Source organism: Rhincodon typus, chromosome 12 (assembly GCF_021869965.1).
Source record: "Rhincodon typus isolate 14 chromosome 12, sRhiTyp1.1, whole genome shotgun sequence".
NCBI lineage: Eukaryota > Metazoa > Chordata > Chondrichthyes > Orectolobiformes > Rhincodontidae > Rhincodon > Rhincodon typus.
The window spans coordinates 60,334,890-60,355,334 of NC_063343.1; the positions used below are offsets into that span (position 1 = coordinate 60,334,890).

General features: G+C 42.0%; 1 protein-coding gene across 5 annotated transcripts in view; it reads right to left on the reverse strand.

Moving 5' to 3' along the window:
- Positions 1-4,447: 4,447 nt before the first annotated feature.
- The window catches only part of LOC109927662, a 60,886-nt gene continuing 44,888 nt past the window's right edge, over positions 4,448-20,445 (reverse strand). For 3 of the 5 annotated variants that reach the window (XM_048603801.1, XM_048603797.1, XM_048603798.1), the window contains 5 exons: positions 17,237-17,335; positions 13,877-13,951; positions 11,450-11,506; positions 4,935-4,987; positions 4,448-4,799 (listed from right to left, as the gene is read on the reverse strand). In XM_048603801.1, coding sequence (XP_048459758.1) covers positions 4,728-4,799; positions 4,935-4,987; positions 11,450-11,506; positions 13,877-13,951; positions 17,237-17,335 — 356 coding nt within the window. In that variant the 3' untranslated portion in view covers positions 4,448-4,727. Of the gene's footprint in view, positions 4,800-4,934; positions 4,988-11,449; positions 11,507-11,804; positions 12,598-13,876; positions 13,952-17,236; positions 17,336-20,445 lie in introns of those variants that run through there. The other 2 variants (XM_048603800.1, XR_007263377.1) reach the window with 2 other exon arrangements.

Below are 20,445 nucleotides of genomic sequence, written 5' to 3' on the forward strand. Positions count from 1 at the left end.
AGTGAAAATAAGTGAACAGAAGGTACTGCATGCTAGTTTGTAAGCAGCAGAGATTTCAATGTCTTCAAATTTACAGGGGTTGCAGCTTGAGGGGAACCAGTCAGGAGTGTTTTAGATTAACCCTGTCTAGAGCTGGAGGTGACAGAAGTATAGAAGGAAGCTGTTGCATTGACCAAGCCACCATCAGCTCAGCTAATAACAAGCAAAAAGGCAGCTATTGTGTTATAGGAAATCTCTTTTTGGAGTTTTATGAGATGAAACCGTATAAATAATTAGCTGATGTCCTCTCCAGTTTAAATAGTGAGACATCAAAAATGGAGAATAAATCACATTGTGCTATTAAAAGTCACATAGATCAATTAAAAATCATGTTTGCAGTAAGATGTCCTATTTTGTACAAAAGACAAAGTCCTAAGAGTGAGAAGCAAAGATCTTGGCAACAAACTGAAATTCTCAGCTGTAATGTATAAAGGAACTGACACTGTCTCTTGTGAAATTACATGATAAGCAAATATCCTCTTTCTTCATAGCTCAAGAATTAGGCATCAGTGAAGTTAGGAAGTAAGAGCTGACGTAGGTCATTTACATCAATTCAGCTCTGTCATTCTACCAGATGCTGGTTGATGATCCATCTCAATTCCATTTTCCCATATTATCCGTGAATTACTTGAAGTCTTTAATAACTAGTCATATGTGTTCAAGTTGTGATAGAAGTATTGGTTTAAAAGAGGAAGGAATGGGGAACATGACAAATAGGAGAAAAGTAGGCCATTTGGCCCTTGAAGCCTTCAGTCCAATCATGGCTGATCTGATTGTGGCCTTAACTCCATTTTCATACCTGTGGTCCATGACTGCCAACTCCCTTGGGAGATGAAACATCTGTCTGGCTCAGCCTAATATATTCAATCAGCTAGCCTCGACTGCTCTCTGCAATGGAGAGTAACCACACCTTGAGAGAAAAATGTCCTCATTTCCAGTTTAAATATTGAAAAATGAAAGAAGCAGCATTGGACCTCACTCTAAAAAATGAAGAAGGGCAAATGACATACCCTTGTAGACATTAGGAGCTTTGATGTCTCTCTTTGTTACCAGTTCTTGTTGGGAGACATATTCTTTACTGTTGTGATAGCAAGAATTGCAGATGCTGGAGTCAGAGACAACACAGTATGGAGCTGGAGGAACACAGCAGGCCAGGCAGCATCAGAGGAGCAGGAAAGTTGACGTTCCGGGTCAGAACACTTCTTCAGAAATGGGAAGGGGGAAGGGAGCTGAGAAATAAATAGAGAGAGGAGGATGGTGCTGGGGAAGGTTGGAGGGGATGATGATAGGTGAGTGCAGGTAGGGAGTGGTGGGATTGGTGGGGCGGATAAGTGGAAGAGAAGATGAACAGGTTGTCAGGTCAAGGAGGTGGTGATGAGAGGGAGGGTCGGACATGGGATGAAGCTGGGAGTGGGGAGATTTTAAAACTGGTAAATTCCACGTTTAGGCCATCGGGCTGTCAGCTCTCGAGGCAGAATGTGAGATGTTGTTCCTCCAGTTTGCGGGTGGTGTCATTGTGACACTGGAGGAGGCCCAGGATGGACTTGTCACCAAGGGAGTGGGAGGGGGAGTTAAAATGGTTGGTGACCAGAAGGTGTCATCGTTTGTTGCATACAGAGCACAGATGCTCCATGAAACAGTCTCTGAGTCTATGCTTGGTATCACCAATGTAGAAGAGGCCACATCGGGAGCAGCGGCTATAGTAGACCATGTTGATAGATGTGTAGGTGAACCCCTGTCTGACGTGAAAGGTTTGTTTTTGGCCTTGAATGGAAGTGAGGGGGGAGGTGTAGGGGCAGGAGTAGCACTTCCGGCATTTGCAGGGATAGGTGCCGGGGGTGGTGGGGTTAGTGGGGAGTGTGGAGCGGACGAGGGAGTCACGGAGAGCGCGGTCGCTGCGAAAGGCAGATAGGGGTGGGGAGGGAAATATCTCTTTGGTTGTGGGGTCGGATTGTAGGTGACGGAAGTGGTGGAGAATGATACACTGGATGCGGAAGTTGGTGGGGTGATATGTGAGAACAAAGGGGATTCTGTCTTTATTTTTAATTGGGGGGAGGGGATGCGAGGGCAGAACTGCGGGAAATGCAAGAGATGTGGTTGAGGGCATTTTCGATCACCAGAGGGGGGAAGTTACAGTCCTTGAAATAGAACGACATCTGGGATGCTTGTGAGTGGAACACCGCATATTGGGAGTAAACACTGTGGAGGTGGAGGAATTGGGGGTAAGGGACCGCATTCTTGCAGGAAGGTGCGTAAGAGGAGGTGTAGTCAAGGTAGCTGTGGGAGTCGATGGGCTTGAAACAGACATCAATTTTGAGGCGGTCACCAGAGATGGAGATGGAGAGTTCCAGGAAGGAGAGTGAGATATTGGAGATGGTCCAGGCGAATTTGAGGTTGGGGTGAAAGGTGTTAGTAAAGCTGATGAACAGTTCAAGCTCCTCGTGGGAGCACAAGGCAGCGCCGATGCAGTCATCAATGTAGCGGAGGAAGAGGTGGGTGATAGTGCCAGTGTAACAGCAGAAAAGGGACTGTTCCATGTATCCTACAAAGAGACAGGCATAACTTGGGCCCATGCGGGTGCCCATGACCACCTCCTTAATTGGTAGGAAGTGGGAGGAGTTAAAAGATAAGTTGTTAAGGGTAAGGACAAGGCCTGTTAAGTGGATGAGGGTGTTGGTGGAGGGGCTCTGGTTGGGCCTATGGGAGAGGAAGAAGCGAGGTTTTTAGGCCATCTGTATAGGGAATGCAAGTGTACAGGGTTTGGGTGTCCATAGTGAAGATGAAGTGTTGGTGTCCAGGGAATTGGAAGTCTTGGAGGAGGTGCAGGGCATAAGTGGTGTCCTGGACTAGGTGGGGAGTTCCTGGACCGGGGGGATAAAGCAGAGTCAAGGTAAGTGGAGATGAGTTCAGTGGGGCAGGAGCAGGCAGAGGTAATGGGTCAGCTGGGGCAGTCAGGTTTGTGGATTTTGGGAAGGAGATAGAAACGGACGGTGTGGGGTTGGGGAAGATGACGTCGGAGGCTGTGGTTGGAAGGTCACCTAAGGTGATGAGGTTATGAATGGTCTGAGAGACCATGGTTTGGTCATGATCAGGGATGGGTCATGATCGAGGGGTCAGTAGGAGGAGGTGTCAGAGAGTTGGCACCTGGCCTCGGTGATTTAAAGGTCAGTGTGCCATACCACAACTGCGCCCCTCTTATCTGCGGGTTTGATGGTGAGGTTAGGGTTGGAGCGGAGGAAACGGAGGGCTGCACGTTCCGTGGGGTAGAGGTTGGAGTGGGTGAGAGGGGTGGAGAGATTGAGGCGATTGATGTTGCAACGATAGTTGGAAATGAAGAGGTCGAGGGAAGGGGGTGTCCAGGAGGATGTGATGTGTTGGAGGTGGGAGAAGGGGTCTGTTGAGGGAAGGGTTAGACTCCTGGTTAAAGGCGCGGAGGCAGAGGTGGCAGAAAAACTGTTCAATGTCCAAGCGTGAACGGCACTCATTGATGTGCGGGTGGAGGGGGATGAAGGTGAGTCCTTTGCAGAGGATTGACCGTTTGTCCTCAGTGAGGAGGAGGTCTGGGGGAATGGTGAAGAACAGGCAGGGTTTGGAGCTGGGGCTAGGTGTAGAGTTGGTTGTAGAGCTGGAGCTGAATGTGGGGGTGGAGTCAGTGATGTCGTCGGTGTCAGCAGTGTTTTCGTTGGCATCATTGGTGGAAGTGAAGATTTAAAGTAAAGAAGAAAGTATTATTTTTCTTACAACAATTAATGATCTCTTTCACATTTTATGGAGCTGACACAGTAAGTATCTCAAAATGTGAAATCCTGTTATATCTTCCTTTCAACTCTTAACTGGAAATTCAAATGCTATTCATGATGTTAGCAGAAATCATAAGATCATTCCCTGATTCTCCCATTTACACCTGAGATATTTCTGTGGGAAATGGGATAGTAAGGAATGGATATATCAGTGCTACTTCTTGATGTTATGTTGGAGTTGATAATCCACCATTTTGTCATCAACTCATGTAGACCTGGGAACGGTCTCATGGTAGAGTTATGTTAACTCCAGTGTAGCATGAGGAAACAGCACAGAATGCTTACTTATGGTTCAAAGCTTTGATGATCCTTCAATCAACAATATGAGGATAAATCCAATGGAAAGCATTTAAATAATGATGAATTTATCAGCTTATATACCTAAGAAAAGCTTGTCGCATGCCAAAATACGTGCATGACAAAAGCATTCAAGACTTTGATTTGTGAAATTCCAATTCATGCTGAACAACAGGTGAATGATCTGGTCAATGTTGGTGGCTACTAAAGGATCAATATTCCACAGTGACCCAATTGGACAAAGCATCATTGAATCATCATTGTTTGTTCCTACAACTCTGAGGCATTAATTGAGTAGGCAGTAAAACATGCACTTTTTAAATTTATTTTTATTTATTTTTGTAACAACTCTTTTTTCTGCCTGGCATGTGCTTGAGCAGTTAAAGTCAAGGTGAAAGAATATAATTGTGAATGATTTCTATCGCAAGCAATATTGATGTTTAAAATCTGTGATGTGATGATTATGTAAACTCATGGTATGTACACAGAAAGAAAGGTTCAATCTACTCAGAAGTAAGAAAATCAGTTCCCAAAGAAAAATGTTCTATTTTACAAATCTTAAATCCAAGCTCCTCCTGCCACTTCTGAAGATTATTGATCTTGCACTCGTGCTATTTGTGCATAGATAATAGAGGAATCACCTTCGTTTGAAGCACCCAATTCCTGAAAGAGAGAGAAAATAGCTGCTTATAATGATAGATTACTCATTGAATCTCTTTATATCAGACAATAATGTTACAAATAATAGATATTAAGACTTTGGAATATACTTTGACTCCCAGGAATCTTTATACTTACAGCTTCTGAAAGTTGCTTATTGCTCTGTGTTCTCTCTGTTCCCTGTTTGCTCCCTGGAATAATTAAAACATCACAAGAATAGCATTGGCAGATTGGATGAAAAAAAACCAACAACATGAAATTCAAACCTCTTCAACTTATCACTCATTTTGCTGATAGATCAACATGATATTGATCTGTACGACTCACATCCATACTAAGAATGACATTTGGAAAATGCACTGCAGGGATATCAAAAAAAATAAATTTGTTCCTTCCATCATTGTTGGAAGATTGCATGACTCGTTGCTTGCTCACTCAGTTACTGGTGGAACTGGGTGTTTTTTTTAAAATGAATCGTTGGAGAAAATGAAGCAGTCATGTTTCCATTGAAACATAAGGACAATGTAAGAGGATGCTTGTTATAGAGTCACAGAGTCATACAGCATGGAAACAGGTCCTTCGGTTCAACTTGTCCATGCTGACCAAATTTTTCAAACTAAACTAGTCCCAGAAAAAACAGAAATTGCTGGAAAAGCTCAGCAGGTCTGGCAGCATCTGTGGACAGAAATCAGAGTTAACATCTTGGGTTGAGTGACCCTTCCTCGAACAAACCCTATTTGCTTGCATTTGGCCCGTATCCCCTTAAACCTCTCCTATTCATGTACATGTCCAAATGTTGTAACTGTACCGGCATCCACCACTTCCTATGGCAGTTCATTCCACACATGAACCACCGTCTGTGTGAATAAGTTGCACCTCAAGTCCCTTTTAAATCTTTCTCTTCTCACCTTAAAAGTTTACCCCGAGCTTTGAAAACCCTGACAAAAGGGAGAACACCTTTGCTATTCATCTTATCTATGTCCCTCATGATTTTATAAACCTCTGTAAGGTCACATCTCATTCTCTTATGTTCCAGTGAAAAGAGTCCCAGCCTATCCATCCTCTCTCTGTAACTCAAACCATCCAGTCCCAGCAACATCCTGGTTAATCTTTTCTGAACTCTCTCCAATTTAATAATATCCTTCCTGTAGCAGGGTGTCCAAAACTATACACAATACTCCAAAATGAGTCTTATTAACTTGCTCTACAACCATAACATATCATCCCAACTCCTATACCCAATGGTCTGAGCAATGAAAGCAAGCATGTTTTTCTAACGACTACGTAAAAACTTTCAAAGGACTATATATCTGAACCCCTAGGTCTCTCTGTTCGACACCACTATCTAGGGCTCTTCCATTATCTGTGAAAGTCCAGCCTTTGGTCACTTTAGAAAAATGCAATACCACACATTTAACCAAATTAAGCTTCATCTGCCAGTCCACAGCCCATTGGCCTAATTGATCAAGATCCCTCTGCAATCTAATATAACCTTTCTCACTGTCGACCAAAGCACCAATTTTGTTGTCATCCACAAACCTGCTGAATGTGCCTCCTAAATTATCATCCAAAACATTTATATAAATGACAAACAACAGTGGACCCAGCACTGATCACTGCAGGACACCACTCGTCACAAGCCTCCAGTCCGAAAAACAACCCTCCACCACCTTGTCTCCCACCGTCAAGTCAGTTGTGTATCTAATTGACAAGGTTTCCCTGAATCCCATGTGATGTAACTTTACTTATCAGTCTACCATGTGGAACCTTATTAAAGGCTTTATTATAGTCCATGTAGAAAACATCTGTTGCAGTGCCCTCAATCCTTTTGGTTACATCCTCAAAAATCAAATTTGTGAGACCTGATTTTCCACACACAAAGCGAGGCTTACTATCCCTAAACAGTCCTTGCTTCTTCAAAGGCATGTAAATTCTATCTCTCAGAATCCCCTCCAACAACTTAACCATCACTGATGTCAGACTCACAGGTCGATAGTTCCCAGGCTTCTCCTTACAATGTTTCTTAAATAAAGACACAACATTATCCATCCTCCATTCCTCCGGCACCTCACCCATGGCTGTAGATGACACAAATATCTCTGATGGAGCCCCACTGTTTCTTCCCTAACTTCCTACAATGTCCTGGGGTACACTTGATCAGATCTTGGAGATTTATCCACCTTTATGTTTTTTAAGACGTCCAAGAACTCCTCTTCTGTAATGTGGACTATTTGAGACATCAATATTTATTTCCCCGAATCCCCTAGTTTCCATTCCTTTCTATTTCTTTAGCATCTTTCTCATATCCTGTGGTTGCACACATGAATAACCTTCTTGATCTTTAAGGAGCCCTATTCTCTCCCTAGTCGTTCTTCTGCTCTTAATGAACTTGCAGGATCTCATAGAATCATAGAATCCTACAGTGTGGAAACAGGCCCTTCAGCCCAACAAGTCCACACTGACCCTCACAGCATCCTACCCACATCCATACCCCCACAACCCACTCAATCCACACATCCCTGAACACTATGGGCAATTTTAGCATAGCCAATCCACCTATCCTGCACATCTTTGGACTGTGGGAGGAAACCCACGCAGACACACGGAGAATGTGAAAACTCCACACAGACAGTCACCCAAGGGTGGATTCGAACCCGGGTTGCTGGCGCTGTGAGGCAGCAGTGCTAACCACTGAGCCACCATGCCGCACATTTCTTTGGATTAGCCTTAACCTGATCTCTCAAGGCTATCGCATGTCTCCTTTTTGCCCTCTTGATTTCCCTCCAAAGAATGCCCCTACACCCCTTATACATTTCACGAGACTCACTTGATCCCAGTTGTCTATATCTACCATATGTCTCTTTCTTATTCTTCTCCAACAAGAGCCTCAATACCTTTATTCATCCTTTGTCCCTACCCTTACCCAGAGATATTTTGGTCATCTACAACCAAGGGTGAGTTGCCGGAGGACTGGAGGGTGGCTAATGTGCGCTTTTATTTAAGAAAGGCCGTAAGGAGAAGCCTGGAAATTATAAACCTGCAGGTCTGACATCAGTGCTGGGTACATTGTTGGAGGGGATTCTGAGAGATAGGATTTAAAAGTCTTTGGAGAAGCAAGGACTGATTAAGAATTTTCATCCATTTGGTAGGAATAACAGCAAAATGGTCTATGTTTTAAATGGTAAAAAATTGCAGCACGCTGCTGTGCAAAGGGACTTGGGTGTCCTTGTGCATGAATCGCTAAAAGTAGGATTGCAGCTGCAGCAGGTAATTAAAAAGGCAAATGGAATTTTGTCTGCCATTTCTGGAGGGATGGAGTTTAAAAACAGGGAGGCTATGCTGCAGCTGTATAGGGTCCTGATGAGGCCACACCTGGAGTACTGTGCGCAGTTTTGGTCTCCTTACTTGAGAAGGGATATACTAGCACTGGAGGGGGTGCAGAGGAGATTCACTCGGTTGATTTCAGAGTTGAGAGGGTTTGATTATGAGGAGGGACTGAGTAGACTGGGTTTATACTCGTTGGAATTGAGAAGAATGAGGGGAGATCTTATAGAAACATATAAGATTACGAAGGGAATAGATAAGGTGGAGGCAGGGAGGTTGTTTCCGCTAGCAGGTGAAACTAGGACTAGGGGGCATCGCCTCAAAATAAAGGGAAGCAGATGTAGGACTGAGGTCAGGAGGAACTTCTTCACCCAAAGGGTTGTGAATCTGTGGCATTCCCTGCCCAGTGAAGCGGTTGAAGCTACCTCGCTGAATGTTTTTAAGGCAAGGCTAGATAAATTTTTGAACAGTAAAGGAATTAAGGGTTATGGTGAGTGGGTGGGTAAATGGAGCTGAGTCTCAAAAAGATCAGCCATGATCTTATTAAATGGCGGGGCAGGCTCGAGGGGCCAGATGGCCTACTCCTGCTCCTAGTTCTTATGTTCTTATGTTCTTATTAAGGATAGTGAGGCTCCAACCAGAGCCTTCAGCCACTGCTCTCTAACCTTACCCACCTTACCCTTCACTTTAAAAAGAATATAATGTCTCTGAACTCTTGTTGTCTCACTTTTGAAAGCTTCCCACTTGTCAGTAATCCCTTTACCTGCAAACCGCCTACCCCAAAGTTTCTGTCCATACTGTCAAAATTTGCCTTACTCCAATTAAGAACTTCAACTTTTATACGTCTTTCTCTTACCATACTATTTTAAAACAAATAGAATTATGCTCTCGTCCCAAAGTACTCCCTCACTAATACTTCATTCACTTGCCGTGCCTTATTTCCTGAGAGAAGGTCGGGCTTTGCTCCTTGTCGAGTATCTACATCCACATATTGGTACAGAAAATTTTCTTGAACACTTTTAACAAATTCCTCACCATCCAAGCCCTTAACAATACGGCAGTCCCAGTCTATGTTTGGGAAGTTAAAATCCCCTACTATTACAACCCTATTGTTCTTAAATGTATCTGAGATATCTCTAAATATTTGCTCCTTAATTTCCCTAAAATTACAGAAATTCCTTGGTAGAAATATTTCCAATTGAAAAGATATAACCAATAATATTGATTAAATTTGCAATGATGCTTATATTTACCATGCTTTATTGTTTCGAATGATGTCATATTGTTCAAACTCAAATCTAGGATGTCTTATGTGGTTGTTCTCAGGAAATGGTTGACCCTCATTGGACTCATATTTAGTTGTCATCTCCGCATGTACTGACAGAATTATTATATGTTGGAGCAATAATATGCTTCAGAGAGTGTCAAAGGGTAACCACGATTTAGGTTAACATATGATTGGAGCCACAAAGTAACATCATTCCCCAAAGGTTAATAAAAGACCCAAGAGCCGCATGTTCTCTGGCATTCATGTAAACATTGTATCTTTCAACTTCTCTATATAGCACAATAGGATTAAAGGTACTATAGAGCAGTGGTTACCTCTGAGCTGGCAGACTCAGTTTCAAGTTCCAGGCTGTGTAACAACATCCCTGAACAGGTTGATAAGAAAATATCTAACATGATAAAATTGGAGCTCATAACCAAAAACCGAAAGAACTGCAGATGCTGTAAATCAGGAACAAAAACAAAGTTGCTGGAAAAGCTCAGCAGGTCTGGCAGCATCTGTGAAGGAAAAAACAGAGTTAATGTTTTGGGTCCGGTGACCCTTCCTCAGAACTGATGGTGGCTGGAAAAACATCAGTTTATATGCAGAAAAAGGGAGGGGGATGGGGTAGGGAGTAAACGATCGGATAGAGCCTAAAGAGAGAGAAGAGCAGTTAAACAAAGAGTTGATAATGATCAGGCTGGGAGGGTGAATTGTTGTTAATGGAGACTATTAGTGACTGACAACAGGCAGTGTGTAATGGCAGGCTAAGTGGTAACAAGGCCTGGTGTGTGGGGTAGGGGGATGGGACATGGGAGAGTTTAGGCCCTAAAATTATTGAACTCGATATTGAGTCTGGAGGGCTGTAGGGTCCCCAGGCGGAAAATGAGATGTTGTTCTACCAGCTGGCGTTGAGCTTCACTAGAACACTGCAACAAACCAGAGACAGAGATGTTGGCCAGGGAACAGGGTGGTGCATTAAAGTGACAGGCAACAGGTAGCTCAGGGTCTTTTTTGTGAGCAGAACGTAGATGTTCTGCAAAGCGGTCACCCAGTCTATGCTTTGTTTCCCCAGTTTAGAGGAGACCAAATTATGATCAGCAAATGCAGTTGACTAGACTCTGGGAAGTGCAGGTGAAGTGTTGCTTCACCTGGAAGGTATGTTTGAGCCCTTGGATACTGGGGAGGGAGGAGGTAAATGGGTAGGTGTTACTCCTTCACCGGTTATAGGGGAAGGTACCGTAGGGCTGTGGGGGGATGCTGGAGGTGAAGGAAGTGTGGACCAGGGTCTCCCGGAGGGAATGGTCCATGTGGATGATGGACAAGGGAGGGGAGGGGAATATGCGTCTGGTGGTGGCATCTTGCTGGAGGTGGAGCTCATAACCTTCAGGTTGACAGCCCAGTACCATAGTCATCTGTGTCTAATTATTGAGCTGCTTTATTATGTTTTGTTTCCAGTTCTGCAGTCTCCATGCAGTTCCTGTAAGGATCATCCCTATACCACAATTCTGCCTCCCATTCAATATTAATGGGGAACTGCACTCAGAGACCACTTGATGCCTGTACACAGCAAATGGACCAAACGTTGATGACCAAAAGGAAGAAATCACATTTACATTGTAGATTTTACAACCCTAGTACATTACAATGTGATAATCACCATTATTATCTATTTTTGATGTTGCTTGAACGATAAGCGTTACCCAAGACAGCAGCAAGGACTCCTCCATGCTCATCAAATGAATGCTATAACAGCATACAGGGCCTTCAGATTGTGTCTCCACCGAAAGAGACCAACATGGCATTGCCTCAATACTGCATTGATGTGCTCACATCTCTATTGTGGTACTTGAAACCCCAGAGAGTAGGTACTTCCCACTGAGTGACACTCTGACATACATTCAGTATTTTGAAGTGTGAGAACACGAGCAGATTCACTCTGGGATTGCTTGATGCTAATAGTCAGTGGTGATGAGTTGTTACAGTTAAATAAAGTTTACTCTCCAAAGTTAATGTCCCTCACCTTAAAGAAGTTAGGAATGAAAAAAGTAAGTTTTACTACCTGGTGCAGTTTTCTGAAAATTGATAGATCCATAATGAATATCTTCTCTTTCTATGTCTGCACAGAATAAGACAGAAATTATGAATTTTCACCTCTATTTGCTGAACATACCCGAAACCATGTTAGTAATTTAGTTTAAAGTCACCACAGTATTGTAAGAGTTTATATTGAATGCACTAATGAATTAGTTTCAACTGCATTTAGAGTCTAAATTCCAAAGCAAACAACATAGTATGAGGGGTGAGTTGGTGAAGGTACTTTAAGAAATTGTATTAAGTTATAGAATGGGAGATAAGCAATTTGAGAAACTAATTTGTAATTTTGTAATATACATTACCTTTATGCACAAACTCACCATAGATTCATGTTGTACACCTTAAAGGGCTGAAGATGGTATTAAATGAAAGGCTGTTAATTTTGTCAAATATCAAAGGTGGGCACCAAACCACTAAGCAGGCCCCACTCCCACTGTACTATTTTATGAGCGACACCCACTTTCTTCCAAATATGCTGGGCAAGGACTGTAACATTTAGCCCTGTGAAGCCCAATTCAGTAGTAATATGGTTAATAAGATCTTAAAAAACCAACACATCATTTTTATAATTGGGGAGAATTAAAAAGTACAGTGGTTTGGAGTGTTGGGCTTAAAATGATATTGTCAAACAGACGATAAAGAGTTAGTTATTAAGCATTAATTGGACATGATAATAAGCAATTGCAGTAAAGTGGAAAAGTACATGAAATACAGGCTTCATGTAAAAATATCCTGCATTGACTGGGGGTAAGGACCTGACCTTGAGGATCGGAGGGAATCGTCCACTTGTGCATACTACACGGAGGCACCTGGAAATGTTTTCAACTTATTTTCTGCACAATGGAATGTCTGGAGAAATACTGAAAGTAGTATGAAATGGTGATACAGTACATAACTAGAATTGTATTAATATCAGGGATTTTGTCTCACCCGCTGGACTCTCCCAGTCAGACTTGGGTTTATGAGAGCAGGACCTTTTCCATTGGACTGGGATTCGCAATACATTGCCGTGGAAACTGTGATGGAGCTCCAAGTATGAGATGTGACCCAGGAGTCCCGTTCGGGCAGAGGGCAGTGAGACTCACTTGTCGAATATGTCTGAAGAAGTTCAAGCTAATAGATTGACCCATTACTTTGCATATATCTAAATTATATTAGACTAATAAATTTGATTTTTATCAAAGAGCACGTTTCTTCTTGTATTCATTTTGATCAGACCATAAAGAACCATAGGCTCTTTCAGTCTTATCATACAAGGTCATGCTGAACACAGATCAATTCTTGATTGGATCACACTTGAGGAACTGTGTACAATTCAAGCATATGAAGTGGCATTAATACAGTTTTAAAAGGCAAGAAGAGGTGGGTTTGGGTATATGTTTGTTAGATCTCTGACAAGTGTCATTTAGATCATAATATCATCCACCTGTATTTCTGGTCTTCACCCAGGTGGATTTATGCCCTTATCCTAACCTGTCCCAAATAATATGTAACCTTTTATAAGTAAAATATAACACCACACATAATTGACACTGAAAGTCATTTGCCAATTATTTCTTCAGGGAACTTTTCCCTCCGTGGAAGTGTTGAGAAAGGTGAAGATGGAATTGAGAGAGTTTGCCCTGGAGAGAATCTCACTCCTCCGTGGAGCTGTTGAGCAAGTAATTAAAATCTACAGGTCATTTTTAAAAATACATTCATGGGATGTAGGCACCACTAGCTTGGTCAACATTTATTGCCCATCTGTAATTTCCCAGAGAGCAGTTAAGAGTCAACCACGTTGCTGGGAGTCACAGGTAAGGATGTTAGATTTCTTTCCCTGAAGGACAAAAGTGAAGCAGATGGGTTTTACAGCAATTAACAGTGATGCCTTTGTTTCTATTATGCTAGCTTTTTAAAACAAATTCAAACATCACAATTTGCTATGGTGGGATTTGAAGGCATATCTTCAGAGCATTAACCTCGGATGTACAGGATTAGCTAGTGACAGTACCATGACACCACTTGCTGCTTTAACTAATTATACTGGCATGTACTGATTGGTCTGAAAGGTATCTTCATATGACTTATATACTATAGAATTTTAAACAGACCTTCCTATTGCAAACATATGATACATACAATGACGAATATTAATAGATCTAAGTTTGTGTGATGGGTTTGAAGATGTTTATATTGCAATAGCTTCACAAACCACATATTGCTAAGTTGTGTGAAAATGTCTTAGTCTTTATCATTGCAGGTCTGAAGAACTTCCTGCCCAAAGTGCTACCAGAAGCAAAGCTTAATACAATAAAATCTAACATTTTCTTTTTAATACAATAAAATCTGACACTTTCTTTTTAAAAATACTGACACAAATAGAGCCACATAATATGATTCAATTACTTACTGTCTGCTTTTGCCATTCCACTGATAGTTGCATATTCAGAGCTATTAGTTCCAATCTCTGGTAACTCTGTACCTGCTAAAAAAAAAGGTTTGTCTGAATAAATCTTGAGTTTAACTTGATTTTTTAAAAGTGGTTATATTCGGGTACTTCTACAATATTGATGCAATACTTATACAATTTGTACCATCCAGAAAATGGAATTAGATCTTGGGGAAGAACAAAAAGCCTCAACAAGACCCTTATGCTGTTCTGAATCATTCATGTTCATTGTCTTGAGTGGTTTTGAGAATGCGAGAGCGTGTGTGACAAGTGTTGTGTGGGCCTTTAGTGGTTGACAGTTGATACCTCAGGAAATGAAGTTACCGGGCAATGATAGGGCAACAAAACACAGCCATTAACCGAACTGAAAAAGTTCCAATGAAGACTCAGTGAATTTGAAACTGCTTCTCTCTTAATAGATGCTGCCAGGCCTTTTGAACTTCCTCAGCATTTTCTCTTTCTATTTAAGATTTCTAGTATCCACAGTACTTTGCATTATTAAACAGGCCATCAATTGATATCTAGATCTAAGTATGAATGAGATTTAATCTAAGTAGACTATCATTGTGAAATGTTTTATTATTTGAACTTGATTGTTGAAGGTTCCAGGTGATACTAAGAGTAGCGGATTAGCCAATTAGGTAGACATAGTTTGAAGGGTCACTGGACTCAAAACATTAACTTCATTTCTCTCTCCAAAGATGCTACCTGATCTGCTGAGTTTCACAAGCACTTTCTGTTTTCATTTCAATCTGCATCTGAGCATGGATAGATTTGCTAATCCTGTCAGGGAGGGTTTAAACTAGATTGGCAGGATGTGGGATCCTAAAAGGGAGCTCAATTTCAATGGAATCTGAACTAGTAAAAGGAAGTAGGAGATTATAGGCAAAAATAGAAGATAGAGCATTTGCAAGCAATAAATTGAGAATTATGTTAAAAGGTTCAATTAGGCATTTTGTCTGAATATGTGTAATATTCGCAAAACGTTGACACATGTGGGTCCACATGTGAGATTGGGAACTGAAAATCGAAGAAAAGGCAATTAGGGAAAAAGGAGATGGAGTAGCATTCCTAACAAGGGATGATATCACTACATGAGTGAAAGAAGATGTTTGATCAAAGGATCTGGATGTAGAATCATTTTGGCTGGAGCTAAGAGACAGCAAAGGGAAGCAAAGGGAAGTAAACATTGGTAAGAGTTGTTTACAGACCAGCAAACTCCAATGCTAATATCAGGCATACTATAAATCAGGAAATTACAGATGCATATAATGAGAGGAATACAATAATAATTCACAACTTCAATTTGCATACACACTGGGTTAACCAAGTCAGCACTAGTGCCGTGGAGGATGCATTCCTGAAGTGTACATGAGATGGGTTTCTGTACATTGAGGAGCCAACTAGCAAGCAAGTTATTTTGGATTCAGTATTGCATAACATTGCATTATATAATGATCCGAGTCCTGTGGCGGAGCGAACGGGCGATTCTGGAAGCTGTAGCGGAGCAAGTCCTTGATGGAGACCCGCATGTGGAGGCAGTGTGGCCTTGTGCTCTGGGGTCTGCAGGCATGGACTGGAATTTAAGTACTTATGGTCACTTGTTATTATTCTGGACTTTTCCACTATTTCATGCTAATCTATATTCTATTTTACTCTGTAACAACACTATTGTTTTTTTACCCTGTAAGATTTGAACCTGGGTACTTGTACCAAACATGGCTCCATTAAAGGCAGCTATTGTAAAAACTTTTCACTGTACTCTGTATTCTGTACTGGAGTACGTGTGACAATAAAGGAAATTCTATATTCTGTAATGAGAAGGGGATATAAAATAACCTTATTTTAAAGAAGTCTCTTGGAAATAGAGATGATAATGTCATTGAATTTTACATGAAGTTTGAATGTAACATAGTTCATAATCACTAGGTTTCTGGAGACAAATGACTCTAAAGGACATGGAGACAATGCAGGGAAGTAGTAGTAGATCCACCATAATTTAATTGAATAGCAGGGCAAGCTCAATTGGTCAAATGATGTATTCCTGTTCCTGCAGTCCTAAGCAGCTATACCTTCCCACCCAGACCTGGGTTGAAATTGCTCATGACAGATATGTGGTTGTCCTCGTCCCATGCAAGTCTTTGGTGAAAAGCTATTAAATGTCAACGTTGTCCTATTTTTGAAGAAAGGTTCGTGAGTGGAAGAAGAGTTTTACCAAACCAAAATGCGAACTGCGTTTCTTTTTCTCCAGATGCTGCCAGAATTTCTCCAGCATTTTCCGTGTTTATTTCACTCAGTTGATGTTGTGTGAACTGCTGAGCATTGTAGCTCCCTTTACGTTTCAGTCTGAATATAACCAGACATGTTAAAGGCCGTACAATTGTGGGAGCTGAAATGAATTTACAGGCATGGATTACACCCAAGGTATCTGATAGAGAGGCCCGGCACTCAACTTCCTGTGTCACAGTTCTCTGCAGTGATAACTTTCCAAAGCTATCCCATAGGAGAAGGAATCAATGAGTGGGCAAAATGAGATGCCCTGCCAGAGGTCAACAGATTATTCATCGTCCTGCAGCACAGGAGCTCAATTGGTGCTGACCTCCACAGCCACCTCTGCCTTTATCAGTCAGGATGGCCTCTTGCTGCCATCCACAGGGAAAAGAACTTCCATCTCCCACCACTTTTTACCTGCTTTTTGACAATTCCGGAGTGGGTGGGAGTGATGAGCAGAAATTGAGAGTGAAGTGCTGTCTGGATGCTTTTTAGATATGGATGTTGGAGCCTAAAAGGTCACGGAGGGGGTGCAGAACCAGGAAATTGGTGCTTAATCCACCATGCATATGTCATAAACTGAGAAGATTGTGGTCACCTGAAAAAAGAAACCCATCCTAAATAGAAGCACCTCCCCCCTTCCACCCCCCATACATTTAGCCTAAAAACATAAGCCAATTACTCCCAAAGAATAGATACGGTGACTGTTCCCAGCAGCTGTTATCTTACTCATTGACGTTGTTTAGGATGAGATGCTGACTAAAATCCTGAAGAGGGTTAAATTCCATTGGATCCTATAAACTAGGCATTGGAGAGTACCTAATTATGAGGATTAGAAAGACCTAACATTAAATATGAGAATTATTTGTACAGTTAAATAAAAAAAACCTGTGTGTTCCACAGGATTTTTGGATGTGACCTAGTAAATACATAACATGTCTGTGTTTGAATTTATTTTAATTCCAGCTAGAAAGTACAAAACAAAAGCAACATTGCCACATTGAATCAAGCACAATGCTAGAATTCCTATCATTAGTGTTTCAATGTTACCTTGCATTTGCTGGACTTCATTAATATTTGAATAAAGCTGAGATATATCTTCTACATTTTCCTCTTGTTGCAAGGGCTTTGATCTTTGACTTTCCAAGCCTGTTCATAAAAGAGTTCACATCTTAAGATACATTGAGCTTTCTTCATGAATGTTCATTGTAATATATAAAGAAACTAGTTAAGAACAGCGTAATGGTAATGGTCTGTAATGTCTCCAAGACACACTGCAGCCGATTGCAAAGAGTTCCTTGACAGCAACTTATCAAACTTGGAATCTCTACCAATGAGATAAACAAGAGCTGCAGATGCATTAACTCTTCTTCAGAATGTCCTTTCATAAATGTGGGGATTGAAAACTGCATGCAATATTCCAGGTGTGCTCTCACCAAAACTTATAAAAGTTTAGCAAGACTTCTTTATTTCTGTCCTCCAATTCCCTTGGAATAAAGTTGATCATATCCTTGCCTTCCTCATTGCTTGCTGGACCTGCATGCTTTTCAAAGGGTGTTATTAAGACTGTGTAAATACTTAGATTCCAGCATTTTCCCAATGACTAATGTTAACCTGACTGCCTCATAGTTCACCGTTTTCTCACTTCCTCTTTTCTTGATAAGCCAGGTAACATTTTCTATCCTCTAATTTAACAGGTCAGTTCTTGAATCTAAGCTATGTGGTACCTACACCACATGGACAGAAAGTTGAAGATGACAGCTCACTACCATCACTTCAATTGCATTGGGATGTCAGAGATGCCCTCATCCCATGAATGAATAATAGATCTGTTTATATAATCCTACAACAGAAAGGATAATAACCTATATCAATATACATGCTTTGAACGAATATTATAAATCTAAGTGTGACTCTTGAGCCACAGAAGGAGGTACTAGCCAACATTTAATGTAGACAATAAGGGTCTCAACCAATAGTTGGATAGTTGTGGATAGCCCCACCTCTCATACTTTTGGGAAAGCCCAAACAATCAGGCCAATCAGGCACGTAACTGGACAGTTGTTCACTTTGCCTGGAATTAAGGACCTCAGGGACAGAAATCCCATTCCTGAACGAATGCTGTCAGGCAATCTGTTGTTGGTAACCATGGATAGCTTGGCAACCCTACCTGTGTGGGTGGGGGGAGGGGGCTACTCACTAATGCACCTACCTGCCTGCTGCCTGAGGGAGAGAAGAGAGAGATAAGGGATAGAGGGATGAGTTCCCACAGGTCAGGATTTGTCAGGGAGGTGTTTTGTCAGTAGGGTGTGCAGATGAATGAACACTGGGTCCTGAGATCAGAGATCCAATACCTTTCCAACAACAGTTCTTACAATTCCTGAGGGGACTTTTGGGTTTCCTCTATGTCCAGTCTTTCATCTGAAAACCATTGACTTGGTGTTTGTTTCAAAGCACTTGCATAAGGCAGAGGTTTAGGCCACCCTGATCACCTGACCCACTATTTCTTCATTCTGCTGGTGTTTCTTTTCTCTGTCTTACGCCTTTTCATTGATGGTAGGATGAGGCCCATTTAAAGGTCTTGGTAGGCAGCGAGGTAAAGCCCAGACTTAACCAGGTTGGAGACTCCATAGGCTATCAAGAAATGGTTGGAGACACTGGATACTATAAAGGTGATGGGCCCTGATAACATTCTGGCAATAGTACTGAAGCTGTGTGCTCCAGAAAAGGGATACTAAACTGTCCAATAGAAGTGGATACAAAAATGGCTGTCCAATAGAAGACAGAGGGTGGTAGTAGATGGAAAATATTCAGCCTGGAGCTCAGTGACCAGTGGTGTTCCACAGGGATCTGTTCTGGGACCCCTGCTCTTTGTGATCTTTATAAATGACTTGGATGAGGAAGTGGAAGGGTGGGTTAGTAAGTTTGCCAATGACACAAAGGTTTGTGGAGTTGTGGACAGCATGGAGGGATGTTGTAGGTTGCAACGGGACATTGACAGGATGCAGAGCTGGGCAAAGAAGTGGCAGATGGAATTCAACTCAGAAAAGTGTGAAGTGATTCATTTTGGAAGGTCGAATTTGAATGCAGAATACAAGGTTAATGGCAGGATTCTTGGCAGTTTGGAGGAACAGAGGGATCTTGGGGTCCACGTCCACAGATCCCTCAAAGTTGCTATCCAAGTTGATAGGGTTGTAAAGTAAGCATATGGTATATTGGCTTTCATTGGCAGGGGAATTGAGTTTAAAAGCCATGAGGTTATGCTGCAGCTCTATAAAACTCTGGTTAGACCACACTTGGAATATTGTGTTCAGTTCTGGTCACCTCATAACAGGAAAGATGTGGAAGCTTTAGAGAGGGCGCAGAGGAGATTTACCAGGATGCTGCCTGGACTGGAGGGCAGGTCTTATGAGGAAAGGTTGAGGGAGCTAGGGCTTTTTTCATTGGAGCGAAGAAGGATGAGAGGTGACTTGATAAAGGTGTACAAGATGATCAGAGGCACAGATATAGAGTGGATATTCAGAGACTTTTTCCCAGGGCGGAAATGACTATTATGAGGGGGCATAATTTTAAGGTGATTGGAGGAAAGTATAGGGGAAATGTCAGAGGTAGGTTCTTTACACAGAGAGTGGTGGGTGTATGGAATGTGCTGCTGGCGGTGGTAGTGGAGTCAGATACTTTAGAGACTTTTAAGCGACTTTGGATAGGCACATGGAGGATAGTAAAATGTAGGGTATGCAGGGTAGTTTGATCTTAGTCGGATAATAGGTCGGCACAACATCATGGACCGAAGGGCCTGTGCAGTACTGTGCTATACTGTTCTATGTTCTATGTTCTAGAACTTGCTGCTCTTCTAGCCAAGCTATTTCAGTACAGCTACGGCACTGGCGTCTACCCGATAATGCGGAAAATTGCCTAAGTATGTTCTGTATACAAAATGCAGGACAAATCCAGCTTGACTAACTACCATCCCATCAGCCTACTCTCAATCATCAGTAAAGTGATGGAAGGTGTTATCATCAGTGCTATCAAGCAGCACCTGCTCAGCAATAACCAGCTCAGTGATGCACAGTTTGGGATCTGCCAGAGCCACTCAGCTCCTGACCTCATTACAGCTTTGGTTCAAACATGGACAAAAGAGTTGAATTCCAGAGGTGAGGTGAGAGTGACAGCCCATGACATCAAGGCTGCGTTCAATGGAGTGTGGCATCAAGGACCCCAAGCAACACTGGAATCAACGGGTATTGGGGGCAAACTCT